A 14,533-nucleotide genomic window follows, 5' to 3' on the forward strand; every position below is an offset into this window, starting at 1 on the left:
CTCAGACCTGTGGAAGAAGTTGCCCTACTTTGGTTTTATTCTGAGCACTCTACTTTGATCTCTCTCTCTCTCTCTCTCTCTCTCTCTTTCTCTATCTATCTATCTATCTAATATATATATAGTAATTTTGATTTATAAGAGAATTACAAAGATGAGTGTGATTTTGTTTGGATCCACAAGATGAAATACTTAAGACCTGATTTTCTGGTTATGTGTATCTGTGCATGGATGAAGTACAGCTAGTCATGGAGTGGTTAGTTAGCTAACAGGCTTCCTGTGAGTCCTGGCCATCCACTGGGAAGATCTTCTCTGGCAATCACTGTGTTACTGTGTGGGCCCTTTCTGAAAGGAAGGAGTTCCAGGATCAGTTGGGCATCAGTGCCCTGCCCTGTGTCCTATGCTAGGCTTAGTTAAGATGTCTCAACGTTTGGAAGAGATTTGTTGGCCAGTGGCTGGAAGATAAATTGTGACAGCGTGGAATTGCTTTCTTATTGCACACGAGGTGAGATTGCCCTCATTCCGTCTTGTTTCAGATCAAAACAGCTGAAAATTTTAAAGTAATTTAGATTCACTATTTTGACTTGGCTTGTGAATGTCGAGTGCTCCTTGGGGCAGCGGGCACCTTCAACTCTCCTTTCTTCCCTCCCATCACAGAGGAGCTATTTCACCGACTTACCTAAAGCGCAAACAGCCCACGAGGGGGCCCTGAACGGAGTAACCTTTTATGCCAAGCTGCAGGCTGAGGATGGACACTGGGCTGGCGATTATGGTGGTCCACTCTTCCTCTTACCAGGTAAGAGGAGCATGCTACCTTAATTCAAGGGAAAAGCTCTTCTAGATTGTCAGGACATATACACAGGGGGTGTGTGTTGGGGGTGTGGGGATATGGGGGTCCATTGACCTACCCTGGCCAAACAGGTTAAAACCCAGGAGCTCATTGGAAAAGCTCTGGGGCAGGGTGACCTTGTATCCCAGTCATCCCTGTTGCCAGGATGAGGGAACAATGGTTGGGTACAGCTAGCCCAGGCTAGACCGACAAGTACTGTAATAATGGAAGCTGGGTAATGGTAATAATGGGGCTGGGTTCTCTTGAATCCCAGTGCAAGATGGAAAAGGTACTACCATAAGGTAGAAGGCCCAGCCAGTGCCAGGGTACTATGAGGGGCAAAGTTAAGGATGAGGAGCTGGTATCCATGCTTGTGCAGTTTGAGAACTATGATATCCTTTGTGGACTTGTCATCGAAGGGTGGTGGAGGGAGTTCTGGCTGGGAGACCACAGGTTCCATGGATGTGCAGTTTGAGAACTATGATATCCCTTGTGGACTTGTCATCGAAGGGTGGTGGAGGGAGTTCTGGCTGGGAAACCACAGGTCCAGGTTGGTGACTGCCAGGAGGATTGTATTTGAACACACTAGTCTCTGATCTAGTTTGGCTGGGTAAGGCTCTTTGCATCTTGGATTGCCTGGTTTCTAAGGAAACCGGTATTCACGCATCGAGACCCTTCTCCACATTGAGTTGTCGCTCTGCTATCTCAGTAGCCTGAACTGTCATGAGCATATGGGTTCGTTTCTATAGTAGCTGCCCTGTGATACCCTTCCTGTGCCATGCCATGGGTGTATGATAAGCAGCTGCTCTGTGGGTGACGAGGATAGCCATGTGCCAGAGACCATGAAGATTTCGTGTGTAGTATCATCTCTCCCATGTATGCAAAGTAGCACATACATGTAAAAAAGTTTATAAAACACAGCAGGACAGTCTAAGCAATAACTATTATTCTGGCTGGGTGGTGGTGGCGCACACCTTTAATCCCACAACCTGCGAGGCAGAGGCAGGTGGATCTTTGAGTTCAAGACCAGCCTGGTCTACAGAGTGAGTTCCAGGACAGCCAGGGCTACACAGAGAAAGCCTGTCTTGAAAACAATCAATCAGTCAATCAACCAATCAATCAAACAAACAAAGAAAAACTATTATCTTGTCCAGGATTACCATTTTAGTATTCCAGTCCCAAGCAGGTGTCAAAGCAAGACCTGGTTACCTGCTACGGGCCCACTCACTTTACATTGGCTCTTCTCAGTCCTTCAGGGCATGTGGGAGGCCTCTTCAAGGCTCTGTAGTTGCTCTGACCCAGACTATGGTATTTGCACCAGGCATAAGCACTTGCGCTCTGTGGGCCCTGACCGGGGAATGTTAACTGGATTCTTCTTAGTGTTCCCCTAAGCTCTGTTTCCAAAGCCATTGATTGGGTTTAGGAAGAATGGCCTTCCTGGGCTTGCTTGCTTGGGAAGGAAAGCCACAGGGCTGTTCTGTGTCAGAGGAAGAAGGTCCTCAAGAGAAGAGCTTGGGTTACTAGTGTGGAACATCCTTCTCACCACACAGGTCTCCTGATTACATGTCACATAGCTCACATCCCTCTGCCAGCTGGATACCGAGAGGAGATGGTGCGGTACTTGCGTTCGGTGCAGCTCCCTGATGGAGGCTGGGGCTTGTGAGTATATTAACAGCACATGGATACATGTGTGTGCTTGCATGTGTTTATGTAGCTCATGCTTGGGTTTGCAGGCAGCTGTTGAGAAGTGGGAAGACTGCAACCGTGGACCTAGGGTGGGGTGGGAGAAAGCCTGGCAGGAGGAGGGTAGGCGGGTACCCATGCGAAGCCTGGTCACGCACGGTTTTACCTCTGCTGTTGTGAATGGGTCTTGTGGTTGGCAGCCTCTTGGGACTCATGTGCCAAGTTAAAGCCATTGTAGTTTTAAACTGTGAAGGCAGCAGAGACGGCAGCAAGTGAAGGGGGTCCCACAGACCCATCTCGGTCTGCTTTCCTGATGTGGTACACACTCTGGGAGCAGATGGGTAGGGCAGGCCCTGCCTAGATGGTTTTGGAACATTTGGATATCTTCTGTTGGGTGACCTGAACTTTCCCTGGGCATCCCTGAAGTATGCGTTCTGTGTTGTCATGTTGGTGGGAGGTGTTAGAGCAGTCTTTTCTAGGTAGACTTCGTTGCCAGTGTTGGTTCGTTTCTTAGAAGTAGCGACAGATGACCGAAGTCCTTTCCCCACCAGTCTTATACTTCCACTAGGCACATTGAGGACAAGTCCACAGTGTTTGGGACCGCCCTGAACTATGTGGCTCTCAGAATCCTGGGAATTGGGCCTGATGATCCTGACCTTGTGCGTGCTCGGAACATTCTTCACAAAAAAGGTACGTCCTGTATGGCACATGCGGTTTTCGTCATACTGACATGACGAGCTCTTGTAAATGGGGACTAATAAGATGCACCTCTAGTTGGAACACTTGGAAAAACACATGAGTAGGGTGGAAACCACTGAGCTGTTTAATAATAAGTATTATCAATTTTAACTAGATGCATTTATTTTTATGTGTATGGGTGGTTTTGCCTGCATGCATGTCTGTACCACATGCATGCAGTACCCACGAAGGCTAGAAGGGGCTGTCAGATTCTCTGGAACTGCAGTTACAGATACTGTTGCTAGCCACCTGTTGGGTGCTGGGAACTGAACTCAGATCCTCTGCAAGAGCAATATGTGCTTTTAACCTCTTGAGCCATCTCTCCAGACCTAATTTTATTATTTTTAATTTAATTAAATTAACGTGTGTGTGTGTGTATGCGTGCGCACGCACGTGTTTTATGTGATGGGTGTACACTTAGCCAAGCTGTAACTTGAGTGTTTTTCATTTTTTGTTTTTTTGTTTTTTAAGACAGGGTCTCATGTAGCCCAGGCTAGCCTTGAACTCACAGTGTGGCCATGGTTGGCCTTGACCTCCTGATCCTTCTGTCTTCACCTCCCGAATGCCGGGATTACAGGCATGCACCACTGTGCCTGGTGTGTGTGTAGTGCTGGGGATTGACTCAGGGCTTTGTGCCTATAGAGAAGCTCTCTACCAGTTAAGCTATCTGCTCAGTCGAAAACAATGTGGTATTTTATAGTCTGCTTTCTCCATGAATTGGTAAAGATTTAAAAGTAACTCACTAATACTGTGCTTTGAGGGACAGTCTATGCAATGTGACACTTGGAGGCAGCTGAGCTCCAGGTGAGCAGCCCCAGTGAGGGAGTTCTGTTCATCCCCTCCACACTTGTCATCCTTGAGCCTGGGCACCAATACTTCTCTCTTCACCTGTGGGCTTTAAAGTCCCTTCCAGGCCCCAGCAGGCTCCACGGCTCCCACTTCTCTCAAACCAAGCTCCTCTTGTGCACCTCCTATGCACCTCCTATGCTCCTGTACTCTGCCCCCCAAGGCTCCCATCCCACTCTTCACTGCATGCTTCAGGACCTCCTTTCATTTTGTCAGAGTGGTTTCCTGCCTCGGGGCTCCCGTGCGCCATATCCCCTCACCCCACTTTCCACTTTCCTGGCTGTCCTGGACACTCTTCTTCGCACTTACAATGTGTCTTACATTTCACCCTTCAGGACTTCTTTCTGGCTTCCCAGGCTAGGTGAAGTGTTCTGTGTGCATTATGAAATTCTGCAATCTTCTTTCAAGTCTCTGCCCCTGTTGTGACTCAGTAAGTCATCATCAGCCTCCAGCGCTATCGATCATGTACTCGCCACGTTCCCTTCTGTTCTGTTGCTCTCTTGTTCTAACGTTTGCCCAGAGCAGGAATGTGCTTGCTTCATGCTTTAACTAGCAGCTTTCTCGTTCTTTTTGACTTTGACACACTTGGATATACGGCAGAACTCATAAAATATGTATAAATCAGTGTTGCCCTGTGCTGCACAAAAGACTTAACTGTTGCTTGGTAGGGGCAGGGAAGGCTCTGCCGGTGGGGCTGCATGTTAGAGTGTCCATGAGTCACGTGTGCTAGGCTCCCTGCTGAGTGGAAATCCACAGATATGCAGCTCGGGCTTGGATGGAGAAAATGCAGCCCGAGCGCCCTCCTGTCTTCCCTCTTTCTCCAGGCTCATGCCACTGTACATATCTGGGCCCCAGTCTCTGAGCTACCTGTGCAAGTAGCTGCCTTCCTCTGTTCTTGCTTGGGGACAGGGATATAGACAGCTCTTTGCAGGTTGGACACACTTGTTCCTGGCTGCTCTTTCTACCCAGTGGCTGTGGTGTCTTGGACAGCTGTGGAATGTGTCTTCTCATCTGGGAGTTACAGGACCCAGGGAAGGCTGACCTTTAGTTCATGCAAGGAGGGGCACAGGAGAGAGCTGCCAGCAGTATTCGTTGTAACGGCAGCTGGTTGTTCCTTCTCTCTTTGCAGGTGGTGCCGTGACCATCCCTTCCTGGGGGAAGTTCTGGCTGGCTGTCCTGAATGTTTATAGCTGGGAGGGACTCAATACCCTGTTCCCTGAGATGTGGTATGCCTGCCCTCTGCCCTTCCTTCTAGTAGGATCCGCTTCCTTCTAGGAGATTGATGAGACCTAACAACGGGGTGGATTGGCATCTCACTAGAGGCCCTGACGTGCTCTATGGAGATATAGAAAGGGGACTCTTTTATTAGGCCAAAGCAAGGTATCAGAGCAGCCGGCTCTGGAGCAGGCTGTGGGCCCTGTAGGGTAATCACAGAACCCATAGTGTGGCTTTGTGGGAGTAGACACTAGATCCTCCCAGGTAATCACAAGACCTTGGAGTATAGATAGGAGTAAAGAAAGGGCCTCCCATCCCTGTCTCTCTTTTTCTTAGCTAATTTATGGTACATGTTTGGGAAGTCGTAGATATTATTTCACCAATGAGCATTTACCTGTGCATCTTTAAATTTTGTTTTTGTTTTTGTTTTCAATATTTACCTAGCAGAGTCAAAGCCTGTTCCTTACTAACTGAAACCTATGCTCAGTGTCTTTTTGTATTTTGGGAATATCTTGTAAAAGCATTGGCGGCATATGTAATACACTTGTAATTTACCCAACAGCTTACACACACTAGGCAGTAAGACCTCAAGAACTATACAGAGCCTGCTGTCCCCTTGAAGACAGAGTTGAGGGTTCCTGTGGTACAGCTTTCACATGTAGAACGACAGGATTTGAAGGCTTCCGTGGGAAAAGACAACAGGGTCCTAAAACAAGAACTAGAAGGCTTTGCTCTACAGCCAGGTTGAGTGGGATAATTTGGCAAATGCCTGGCCCAATGAGAGGTGTGGACAGAGCTATCCATGTGTGGGGCAGGATGGGTGCTCTGTTACTTGATGTAAAGAGGTATACTAGACTTGTGCTAACGTCCAGTGGTCCATCATTGGCAGCTCTCCTGGCTTGGGGCTAGACTTGCCTGGGAAGGTGCAGACAGAAGAAAGCCTTGTCAGGATGGGGTGGGGTGGGAAAGCCTGGGGCTTCTGGTCTGTGTCCCTACACTGTAGGGCTCCTCATATGACTCCACATATGTGGAGCACTAGCTCAGGTCATTTGGCTTAGGATGCAAGTGTGCACAAACATGGATGAATGCACTCACAGCAGCATGCTTGGAAGGGTCCCAAGGCCTTAGGGCTCCTAACTGTGTAGGCTTATGTTCTTCTGTCCCATGGACACAGTCTGTCTCATCCAGGCTGTTTCCTGAGTGGGCACCTGCGCACCCCTCCACGCTCTGGTGTCACTGCCGGCAGGTCTATCTGCCCATGAGCTACTGCTACGCCACTCGGCTAAGTGCCTCGGAGGACCCACTGGTTCAGAGCCTCCGCCAGGTAAGCCTTGCGATCTCTAGAGACCTTGTGAGGAAATGGCACCTTGGGGTCTTGGAGCTCAGGAGGTGGTCCTGAGGATTCTCTGCCTTCTCGCCTATAAGCAAACATGAACTGCTCAGAGGGATCTGTGCCGTGGGAAGGGCATCTGCCCTTGTGCTGTGTCCCGGTGGGACCTGGGGAGTTCTGCAGCTGCAGTCCTAGCCCGCCCGTGCTTGCAGTGACTGTTGTTGGGAAATAGCCCCGAGATGGACTTTGGGAGCAGGGTTTGCAGCAGAATGGCACCTAGGCGCTTAGGGCTGGGACAGCTCCCCAGATTAGCCTGGTATAACTGAAATAGCTGGACCTCACACCCTGTAGTGATATTCACTGGGTGTCCCTACCCCCGAGAAAGGCTCTGACCCTGAACCCTGAGAGCGTGCAACTAGAGACCACTCCTGGTTAGAGTTAGTCTACCTTCTGCGTCTGCTGCTTCTGCTAGGCACTCAGGTATGCCCTGCCCTTTAGGAACTCTATGTGGACGATTATGCCAGCATCGATTGGCCAGCACAGAGGAACAACGTGTCCCCCGATGAGCTGTACACGCCACACAGCTGGCTGCTGCATGTGGTGTATGGTGGGTGCCTCCGGAGGGTTGGGAGAGCCTGGGTAGTGCACAGTTAAGATGTTGCTCAGCTCTCCACATTCATTCTGCCACTCAGTCAATGCAACAAATGACCTCTGTGCTGGGGCCCTGGAGTGGGAGCGGGAAAGACATTTCCTTGCTCTGGTTGCCCAACAACAACCAGCTGATGCCTAGTGATACCCACTCAGCATTGCCTAAGCAGGGCAGGGCATGGTGGGAGGTATGAAGCAGTCCTTCCTAGATGGGAAGGAGGGAGTGCAGATGAACAGAGTGAGTGGGAGGAGGGATCCCAGGGGAAAAGAGAGGTCCGGATGCTGCACTGTGGAGGACCCACTCCTGTCTGAATGACTAGCCTGCCCCACGTCTCTCTCCTATCGCTGCTACCCGCTAACGTCTTCTCCCCCGCAGGGCTCCTCAACCTATATGAACGTTTCCATAGCACTAGCCTGCGGAAGCGGGCCATCCACATGCTCTATGAACATATTGCAGCTGATGACCGTTTCACTAAATGCATCAGCATTGGCCCGGTCAGTGTCCTTCCTCTCTGGTCCCTAGAGCAGCTCTGGTGGCAGTGAGGTCCTCTCAGATGTCGTAGGAGCTAGGCTATGTTGAGCTAGAAATGGGGTAAGCTTATTTCTCAGATCCCTGCACATCTCCATTCGGGCTAGGACATTTGAAGCACCATCTGTGTCCATTCTCTGGCTCAGTGAAGCCTTTCCCCCATTGCCTGCCTCTGGTCTAAGTCTGAATACTTCCTGGCCAGCTGGGCGGGTTTCCCCTCTACTCCTCTCAGATCCCACCCCAGATAATCCACCTTCCTCCCCTTGTAGGTGGCAGGATTATAGGTGCCCATGGCTAATGAGAACAGCAGGTTCCTCATGTTCTGCTTCTGGTCTCTCCTATCTGGCTGTGAATGCCAGGCCCCAAGTTTCTGATTTTGCTTTGCTTCCTGGGCCTGGCCAACTGCATACATGCTTAGGGACCTCAAGGAGCATATGCCTGAGGCTGTAGTCAGAGTGTACTGGCCGGAGTTACTAGAGACCCAGTAAGGAAGCTGTCCTCATAGATGAGAGACAGTCAGGTGTGGGTTTGGATATTGGTTACTGTACTCTGGTAGGTTGCCCATAGGCTCTCTGGATAAACACCGCTGGCACTGGATTTCCTCCCCTCTCTCTGTGGAATCTTTGTCCTTCTTTGTCACACCCTAAGCTCACCCAGAATCTTATTAGCTTCAGTTTGAGTCTGTTCCTGGGGACATGAATGTTTAGAGAATATTTAGGAAGCTCCTTTTAGGACAGATGGAGCCCCACCCCAGGGTAAAGTTGTGTGGGTCCTGATGGCCACATATCCTGCAGATCTCAAAGACCATCAACATGCTTGTCCGTTGGTCAGTGGATGGACCATCCTCCCCGGCCTTCCAGGAGCACGTCTCTAGGATCAAAGATTACCTTTGGTGAGAGTGGCTAAGTGGTGGCTGGGAGTGGTGCAGAGTGCTCCCTGTAGACACACAGCTGTAAAGCTGGGCCCTATGGCTCCTCTATGTAGGGGGCAAACTGTCAAGCTTCAAAGAGTGTTTTATGGACTCGGGAGCATTGCTAGTTAGACTGTCTTGGGAAGTAACTAGCAGTAACTATGAGCGATTCCCAGAGTCAGAGCCAGGAAACCTAGGGACACTGTGCCCAAGGTGGGGACCATCACAGGAGAAGGAAGCCCTGTACTTACAGAGGCCATCTTCTCTCTGGTGACAGGGTGAGATAGGATAGCTAGATAGACTGGCTCTAGAAGCCTATGGCACAGGCCTTGTGCCCCTAGGTACGCTGCAGTCTTGTTCTGCTGGATGTAGCCCTGTGCTTGTGAGCCCAGCTGGGCAGCTCTGAAGTTAGCATCGAGGGGAAGTGGGTATGGATGCTCCTGGGGGTGGGGGGGTGCAGGGGGATCTGGATGTTCTTTTCATGTGTGGCTCCTGTGGACAGCTGGAATTCCAGCTTATGCCTTGTCCCTGACGTAATCTTTTCTTATCCCCATAGGCTGGGCCTTGATGGCATGAAAATGCAGGTAAGGGCGCAGAACAGGCTGCTGGCTCTCTTTGTGACCATATCTGCTTACATATTTTTAATCCATTTAGATTTGTTGTAATTCAAAGTGACAGTCAGGCATGGTGGCCCTTACCTGTAGTGCCATGTAGCAAGACCCTGTTTCTGAATTAAAAAGGGGTAGGGTGGGCAGGAGTGACAAACCATGAAAAACCAAAGAAAAAAATTACTCCCCCAATACCATTCTTGCAGTAAAAGAGGAGGAGGGACCTAGTCACCCTTTAGTCCTCATGTCTGTGGGGCTGTGGGCACCTCCTGGTCTCAGTGGCTGCAGTGTGTTCTCACATGTCCCTCTGCAGTCATTCTTCAGAGTGGACTAAACCATGACAGATCCAGGCTTGGCTCAGACCCTCCAGAAACCTTCATCCTGTCACTGTGATGGAACGGTGGCTCTGGGTGGTAATGGCCTCTCTATAAGGACATCTGGATGCTCCTCTGGCAGGCCACTAAGAGCTGTGTGTTCTCAGCTCGCAGGATAACCCTAGACATTACACTCTTTAGCTACCTTCAGGTCAGAGAGGTGGGCCCAGGCCTGAAGATTGCTCCTTTCTGTGGTACCTAAGAGGGGCATGTCTGCAGTTGCCTCCAGGTCAGAGAGGTGGGCCCAGGCCTGAGGATTGCTCCTTTCTGTGGTACCTGGGGGAGGGGGCATGTCTGCAGTTGCTCAGAACAAGCAGAAAGTGGTTTGCTGGAGCTACAATGTTGGCGATAGCACATGACGTATGCTTAGCTTTCCCCTAGATCCTTCCAGGGCTCCAGCCAAAGGGTGGAGTCTGGGTATGTTTCTTTCTGGTCAGGTGTTGAGCCGGGACCTGTGGCCCCTATGGAGCTATGAGGGAGCTTAGGTCTGGTCACCCCATAGGATTGGGAGCTGGGTTTTCTGTTAGATATTTAGAGATTCCTGAGCAAAACCCCCTATGGTCTTAATCATCCATTTCCTACACTGAGACCCAAGACGAGTATTCAGGAAACCAGATTTCCAGGGTGGGATTTGAAGGGACCTTCCTTGCTCTATCAGGGTCACAGTAATATGTCATCTGGGTCCCTAACACCTTAAGCAATACTTGGAGGGGCTTTGTTTCTAGTTGTCCTATGACTGGGGTACCATGCTTTCATGGGGGTGGAGGAGAGCCTTCAAGGGAACATATGGTCCAGGTTATGTCCTGAGAAAGTGCTGTTCTTCCGGGGCCTATAATTACCCACGTCTGCCTGCCGACTCAGTGTTCTTTCGTTACTTTGTCAGCTGCGAGGGTGCACAGGGCACAGAATGTGGTATAGGGGGTTAACTGGGTGCTCTCTGACTGGTTGGATCCTAGGAGGCAGTGGACAGGGTTGCTCTAACAGCTTGTTCTCTGTGAACAGGGCACTAATGGGTCACAGATCTGGGACACTTCATTTGCTATCCAAGCACTGTTGGAGGTATGTGGCTCTATTTCTCTGTGTGGCCCCCCACGTGATCTTCCTGTGTATGAGCACCCTGAGAGAAATGATACTGCTCAGCATGCCTCTGTCCCTTCAGCATCTCACTTGCCTGTCTTCCAGTCCCCGGGTGGTAATCCTAAGGAAGTACAGACTTTACCTGGCAATCTGCATGCTAAACCAGAGCTCTGGGAGACTAGCCTAGGGAGTGAGTGGGCGGGTGCTACCTGCGCTGCTGGGCCTGAGGCTCTTAGAACAGTAGCTGCTACCTGAGCTAGAGAGAAAGAAAGTGTCTCTGCAGGTGGGGTGAGAGCAGTGAAATCTGAGGGTGTCTTTGGACGACCCATGGGCTAGGCCAGGTTGAGCTGCCTGTCAGAACAGTGGGAGTCTGGTAGCTACCCAGCGTGCTCTCTTCTCTCCATTCCAGTCTTTAGTCGTGTCTCTGTCTCGTCTTTTCTCTTTAAAGCTGAGAACACTAGGGAATCCTAGAAAACTCTTTAAGATGTATCAGTTTCTGGAGGTGGGGGTGGGGGTGGCAAGATGTCGCCAGGACCCTGGAGGACTGGCTCAGCTGTGCTATCCTGCTGTCTTCTAGGCAGGGGCACACCACAGACCTGAGTTTCTGCCCTGCCTGCAGAAGGCTCACGAGTTCCTGCGGCTTTCACAGGTGAGGCCCGTGCCCTTGCCTCGTCTGTCCTGCCTCCCCAAGATGGCTTTCTTAGCTTGCTTCTGTGCTGCTTTGCCCTGCCCTAGACCGTGTTGGTGCACCTAGTCATCCTAAGGTGGCTCCCACCATGGCCTGCAGTGGCTCATCACTGGCTGGCGATTTCTGTTCTTCATGCTGAAACAACTGGATGCGGGGGGCCAAAGCCAGCCTATGGCACAGTCAGGAGTTGCATCCTTGGGTGCCACAGCCTGTTCACATCCTAGCCATCTTTGAGGTGCCTCAGGCCTGTGGGTGTCCTCCCTGAGGCCATGTGTAGCCACCTGGCCTGCCAGATCACCATCTTTATTCCTGCCTTCCAAATCCATGTAGAGCCCTCATCGTGTGCCGCATTTTTAGGCTGGCCTTGCATACCCTGCTGCAGACACACTGGATGCCTCAGGCCTTGATCCCACTGGCATCTTCCTCTGAGTGTCTTCATGTTCCTATTCCCCTGTCCTCTGATTCCACTGGGACGTAGCTCCCTCAGGATCCTCCATGTGGCTGTTGCCGGGGTTTGTCTGGGGTGTTAGGAGTGAGGCAGCACTGTGTCTTCCATAGCAGGGCCTGCTCCAGGGCATACGCTGAGTGATGGCCTGTAGAAGCCCATCTGAATGGGCCCCACTGCACATGCAGACCTGTTAGTTTGCTCCTTAAACTGAGTCACGCAGCTTAGGAGTAGTGAACCCATAAAGCTGGGCGAGAGAGTAGGTTGTTCAACCCTCCGAGGATGATCTAATTTGCTAGTAGTGATAAGGCCATATGGGGTGCATGGGAGTCAGCAGCACAGGGTCCCAGGTACCAATACATTTCCTTGCTGCTATCCAGGTCCCAGAAAACTGTCCTGACTATCAGAAGTATTATCGCCATATGCGCAAGGTACGTATGGGCCGCCCACCCACGCCCAAAGCTCAGCTGTGTTCCCTTTGAGGAGGGCTTTCTGCTGCTTTTCCAGCTTCTTGTCTGTAGATGCCTCGTGTCAGGGGCTTCATTACCCCCAAGGCAGCTTATCTATACCTCTGTGGCCATGCTCAGGGTTGTTCAGGTATCTAGCACACACAGGCGTTAAGTAAAGAGCTGAGCTGTGAGCTGGAATGTTGAGCTCAAGGCAGAGGGTCTAAGGGACTCAGAGCCAGCCAGCATCAACCTCCTCTCCTGATAGATGCAGGTTGTGGAATGAGACGTTACCATAGTTGCTGCCTTTCCATAGTGGGGTCCCTGGGGTTCACGTGCTGCTGCTGTTTGGGTTCCAGACCCGTTTTACTGCTGAGATCTGAGGGCATTCGGGATGGGCATGACATCCTAGGTAGTCCCTGTGCTGGAGCTGAAGTACCCCTGTGTGGTGGTGGCTAGGCCTTGCCCTGACGTGGCAGCTCTGTAGGGAGGGGCACTGCTGCACTTTGTCTCTGTAGGGTGGTTTCTCCTTCAGCACACTGGACTGTGGCTGGATCGTTGCTGATTGTACAGCGGAGGCTCTGAAGGCCGTGCTGCTCCTGCAGAATCAGTGTCCCTCGATCACTGAGCACATCCCCCGAGAGCGGCTTTGTGACGCTGTGGACGTGGTGAGTATCTTCCTTCATGTCTGCTTCTGTAGTTGTGTCTTAGGAGACTGAGTTGTAGGACTTCAGAGTCTAAGACTGAACCCTGGGATAGATCCTTGCAACTCTGGTTGGGTATGAAGGCTATAAGAGATGGTGCCTAGCCCATCCCAGAAATTACAAGGAGGCCATGTGGTCCCCAAGGCTTCTCTTCTTAGCTTCTGTTGCTCAAGGAACTGCCCGTATTTGTGATGAGATGTCTGCAAGTCTCATGTGGGAGGTTTGGTGATCTTCGCTGGGTATCCAAAGAATTGGAGATGTCTGTTCATCTTTGTGCAAAGCCCTTTAGGCACATCTGCTTCTTGTGTGTATTTTCCCATGGAAGTCTGTATTGGCCTGATATTGGAGTATGTCTCCAGATGTTACGCAGCTGCATTGGGCGCCTACTGCGCATAGGTTGTCAGTGGTGCTTCGGCAAGGTCATGTGTCCTTGTGTGCTCAGTTGTCTGGGTGTCAGTGGTGCTTCGGCAAGGTCACGTGTCCTTGTGTGCTCAATTGTCTGGGTGCTCTCTCTTGTTTCAGTTGTTGAGCCTGAGGAATTCCGATGGAGGATTCGCTACCTATGAGACTAAGCGTGGGGGGCACTTGCTGGAGCTGCTGAACCCCTCAGAGGTCTTTGGTAAGTGTTGACTAGTGGCATGGTGTATAGACCAGGCCTGGCATGCAGGCAGGTCCATGTAGAACCCTCTATGGGCCCCAGAATAGACAGCGCCTGCATTTTTCTATCTCAGGCCATGAAGACCTTAGGCGGGGGTTACTGTTTATCCATGGGGCCTTGTGCCATGTGCCCTGCATACACTCAGTGACTCCCAGCACTTGTAAGGACCTATGTCAGGGGCTGCATGGCCATGACTGTTGTCACTAAAGTTCTAGCCTGTCAGGGCAAGCTCTCTCCTCACGGACCCTGGCACCTGCTCTCCCTTCCCTCATGCCTTCTGATTATCACATGCTTTGACCTGTCATACATGTCGGTTTTGGGGTGGGTGTAGTGGTAGTAGCCCGGCTGTCTTGTATGTGTCTGATAGCATAGGTGTGCAGGTCTCACCGTGCCTGTTGTGGCCACAGTGTCCAGAATGATCTTGGGGTAACATCGGAGTATAAGTCCTGCATGCCTCACCATTACCACACTGGCCTGAGCCATAGAGGAGCTCAGCTGCCGCCTTCTCTCCCTTTCTAGGAGACATCATGATTGACTACACATATGTAGAGTGCACCTCCGCCGTGATGCAGGCTCTGAAGCACTTCCGTGAGCACTTCCCAGACCACAGGGCAGCAGAGGTCAGGTAAGGAAGGGAAGGTGGGACTGAGTAGGCCCACAGCTCAGCGTTCCCTGACAGCAGATCATGGTTCTTCATCAAGATAAGTGGAGATACTGGCTTGTAAATAGTATTTTGTAAATATGGGGACAGTTTCAGATGCCTACAGATCCATCGAGAGAGAGAGAGAGAGAGAGAGAGAGAGAGAGA

The 14,533-nt window shown here is 51.0% G+C and overlaps 1 protein-coding gene across 2 annotated transcripts in view; it reads left to right on the forward strand.

Moving 5' to 3' along the window:
• Positions 1-14,533, forward strand: part of Lss (lanosterol synthase) — a 22,914-nt gene that overhangs the window by 1,373 nt on the left and 7,008 nt on the right. The window contains exons 3-17 of one of the 2 annotated variants that reach the window (XM_031348784.1): positions 655-793; positions 2,377-2,485; positions 3,078-3,199; positions 5,223-5,319; positions 6,497-6,632; positions 7,137-7,245; positions 7,663-7,781; positions 8,610-8,707; positions 9,282-9,309; positions 10,710-10,766; positions 11,362-11,433; positions 12,298-12,348; positions 12,882-13,031; positions 13,590-13,686; positions 14,245-14,350. In XM_031348784.1, coding sequence (XP_031204644.1) covers positions 655-793; positions 2,377-2,485; positions 3,078-3,199; positions 5,223-5,319; positions 6,497-6,632; positions 7,137-7,245; positions 7,663-7,781; positions 8,610-8,707; positions 9,282-9,309; positions 10,710-10,766; positions 11,362-11,433; positions 12,298-12,348; positions 12,882-13,031; positions 13,590-13,686; positions 14,245-14,350 — 1,490 coding nt within the window. The remainder of the gene's footprint in view (positions 1-654; positions 794-2,376; positions 2,486-3,077; positions 3,200-5,222; positions 5,320-6,496; positions 6,633-7,136; positions 7,246-7,662; positions 7,782-8,609; positions 8,708-9,281; positions 9,310-10,709; positions 10,767-11,361; positions 11,434-12,297; positions 12,349-12,881; positions 13,032-13,589; positions 13,687-14,244; positions 14,351-14,533) is intronic. The other variant, XM_031348785.1, reaches the window with a different exon arrangement.

This window comes from Mastomys coucha, unplaced genomic scaffold, assembly GCF_008632895.1.
Source record: "Mastomys coucha isolate ucsf_1 unplaced genomic scaffold, UCSF_Mcou_1 pScaffold3, whole genome shotgun sequence".
In the NCBI taxonomy this organism is placed as follows: domain Eukaryota; kingdom Metazoa; phylum Chordata; class Mammalia; order Rodentia; family Muridae; genus Mastomys; species Mastomys coucha.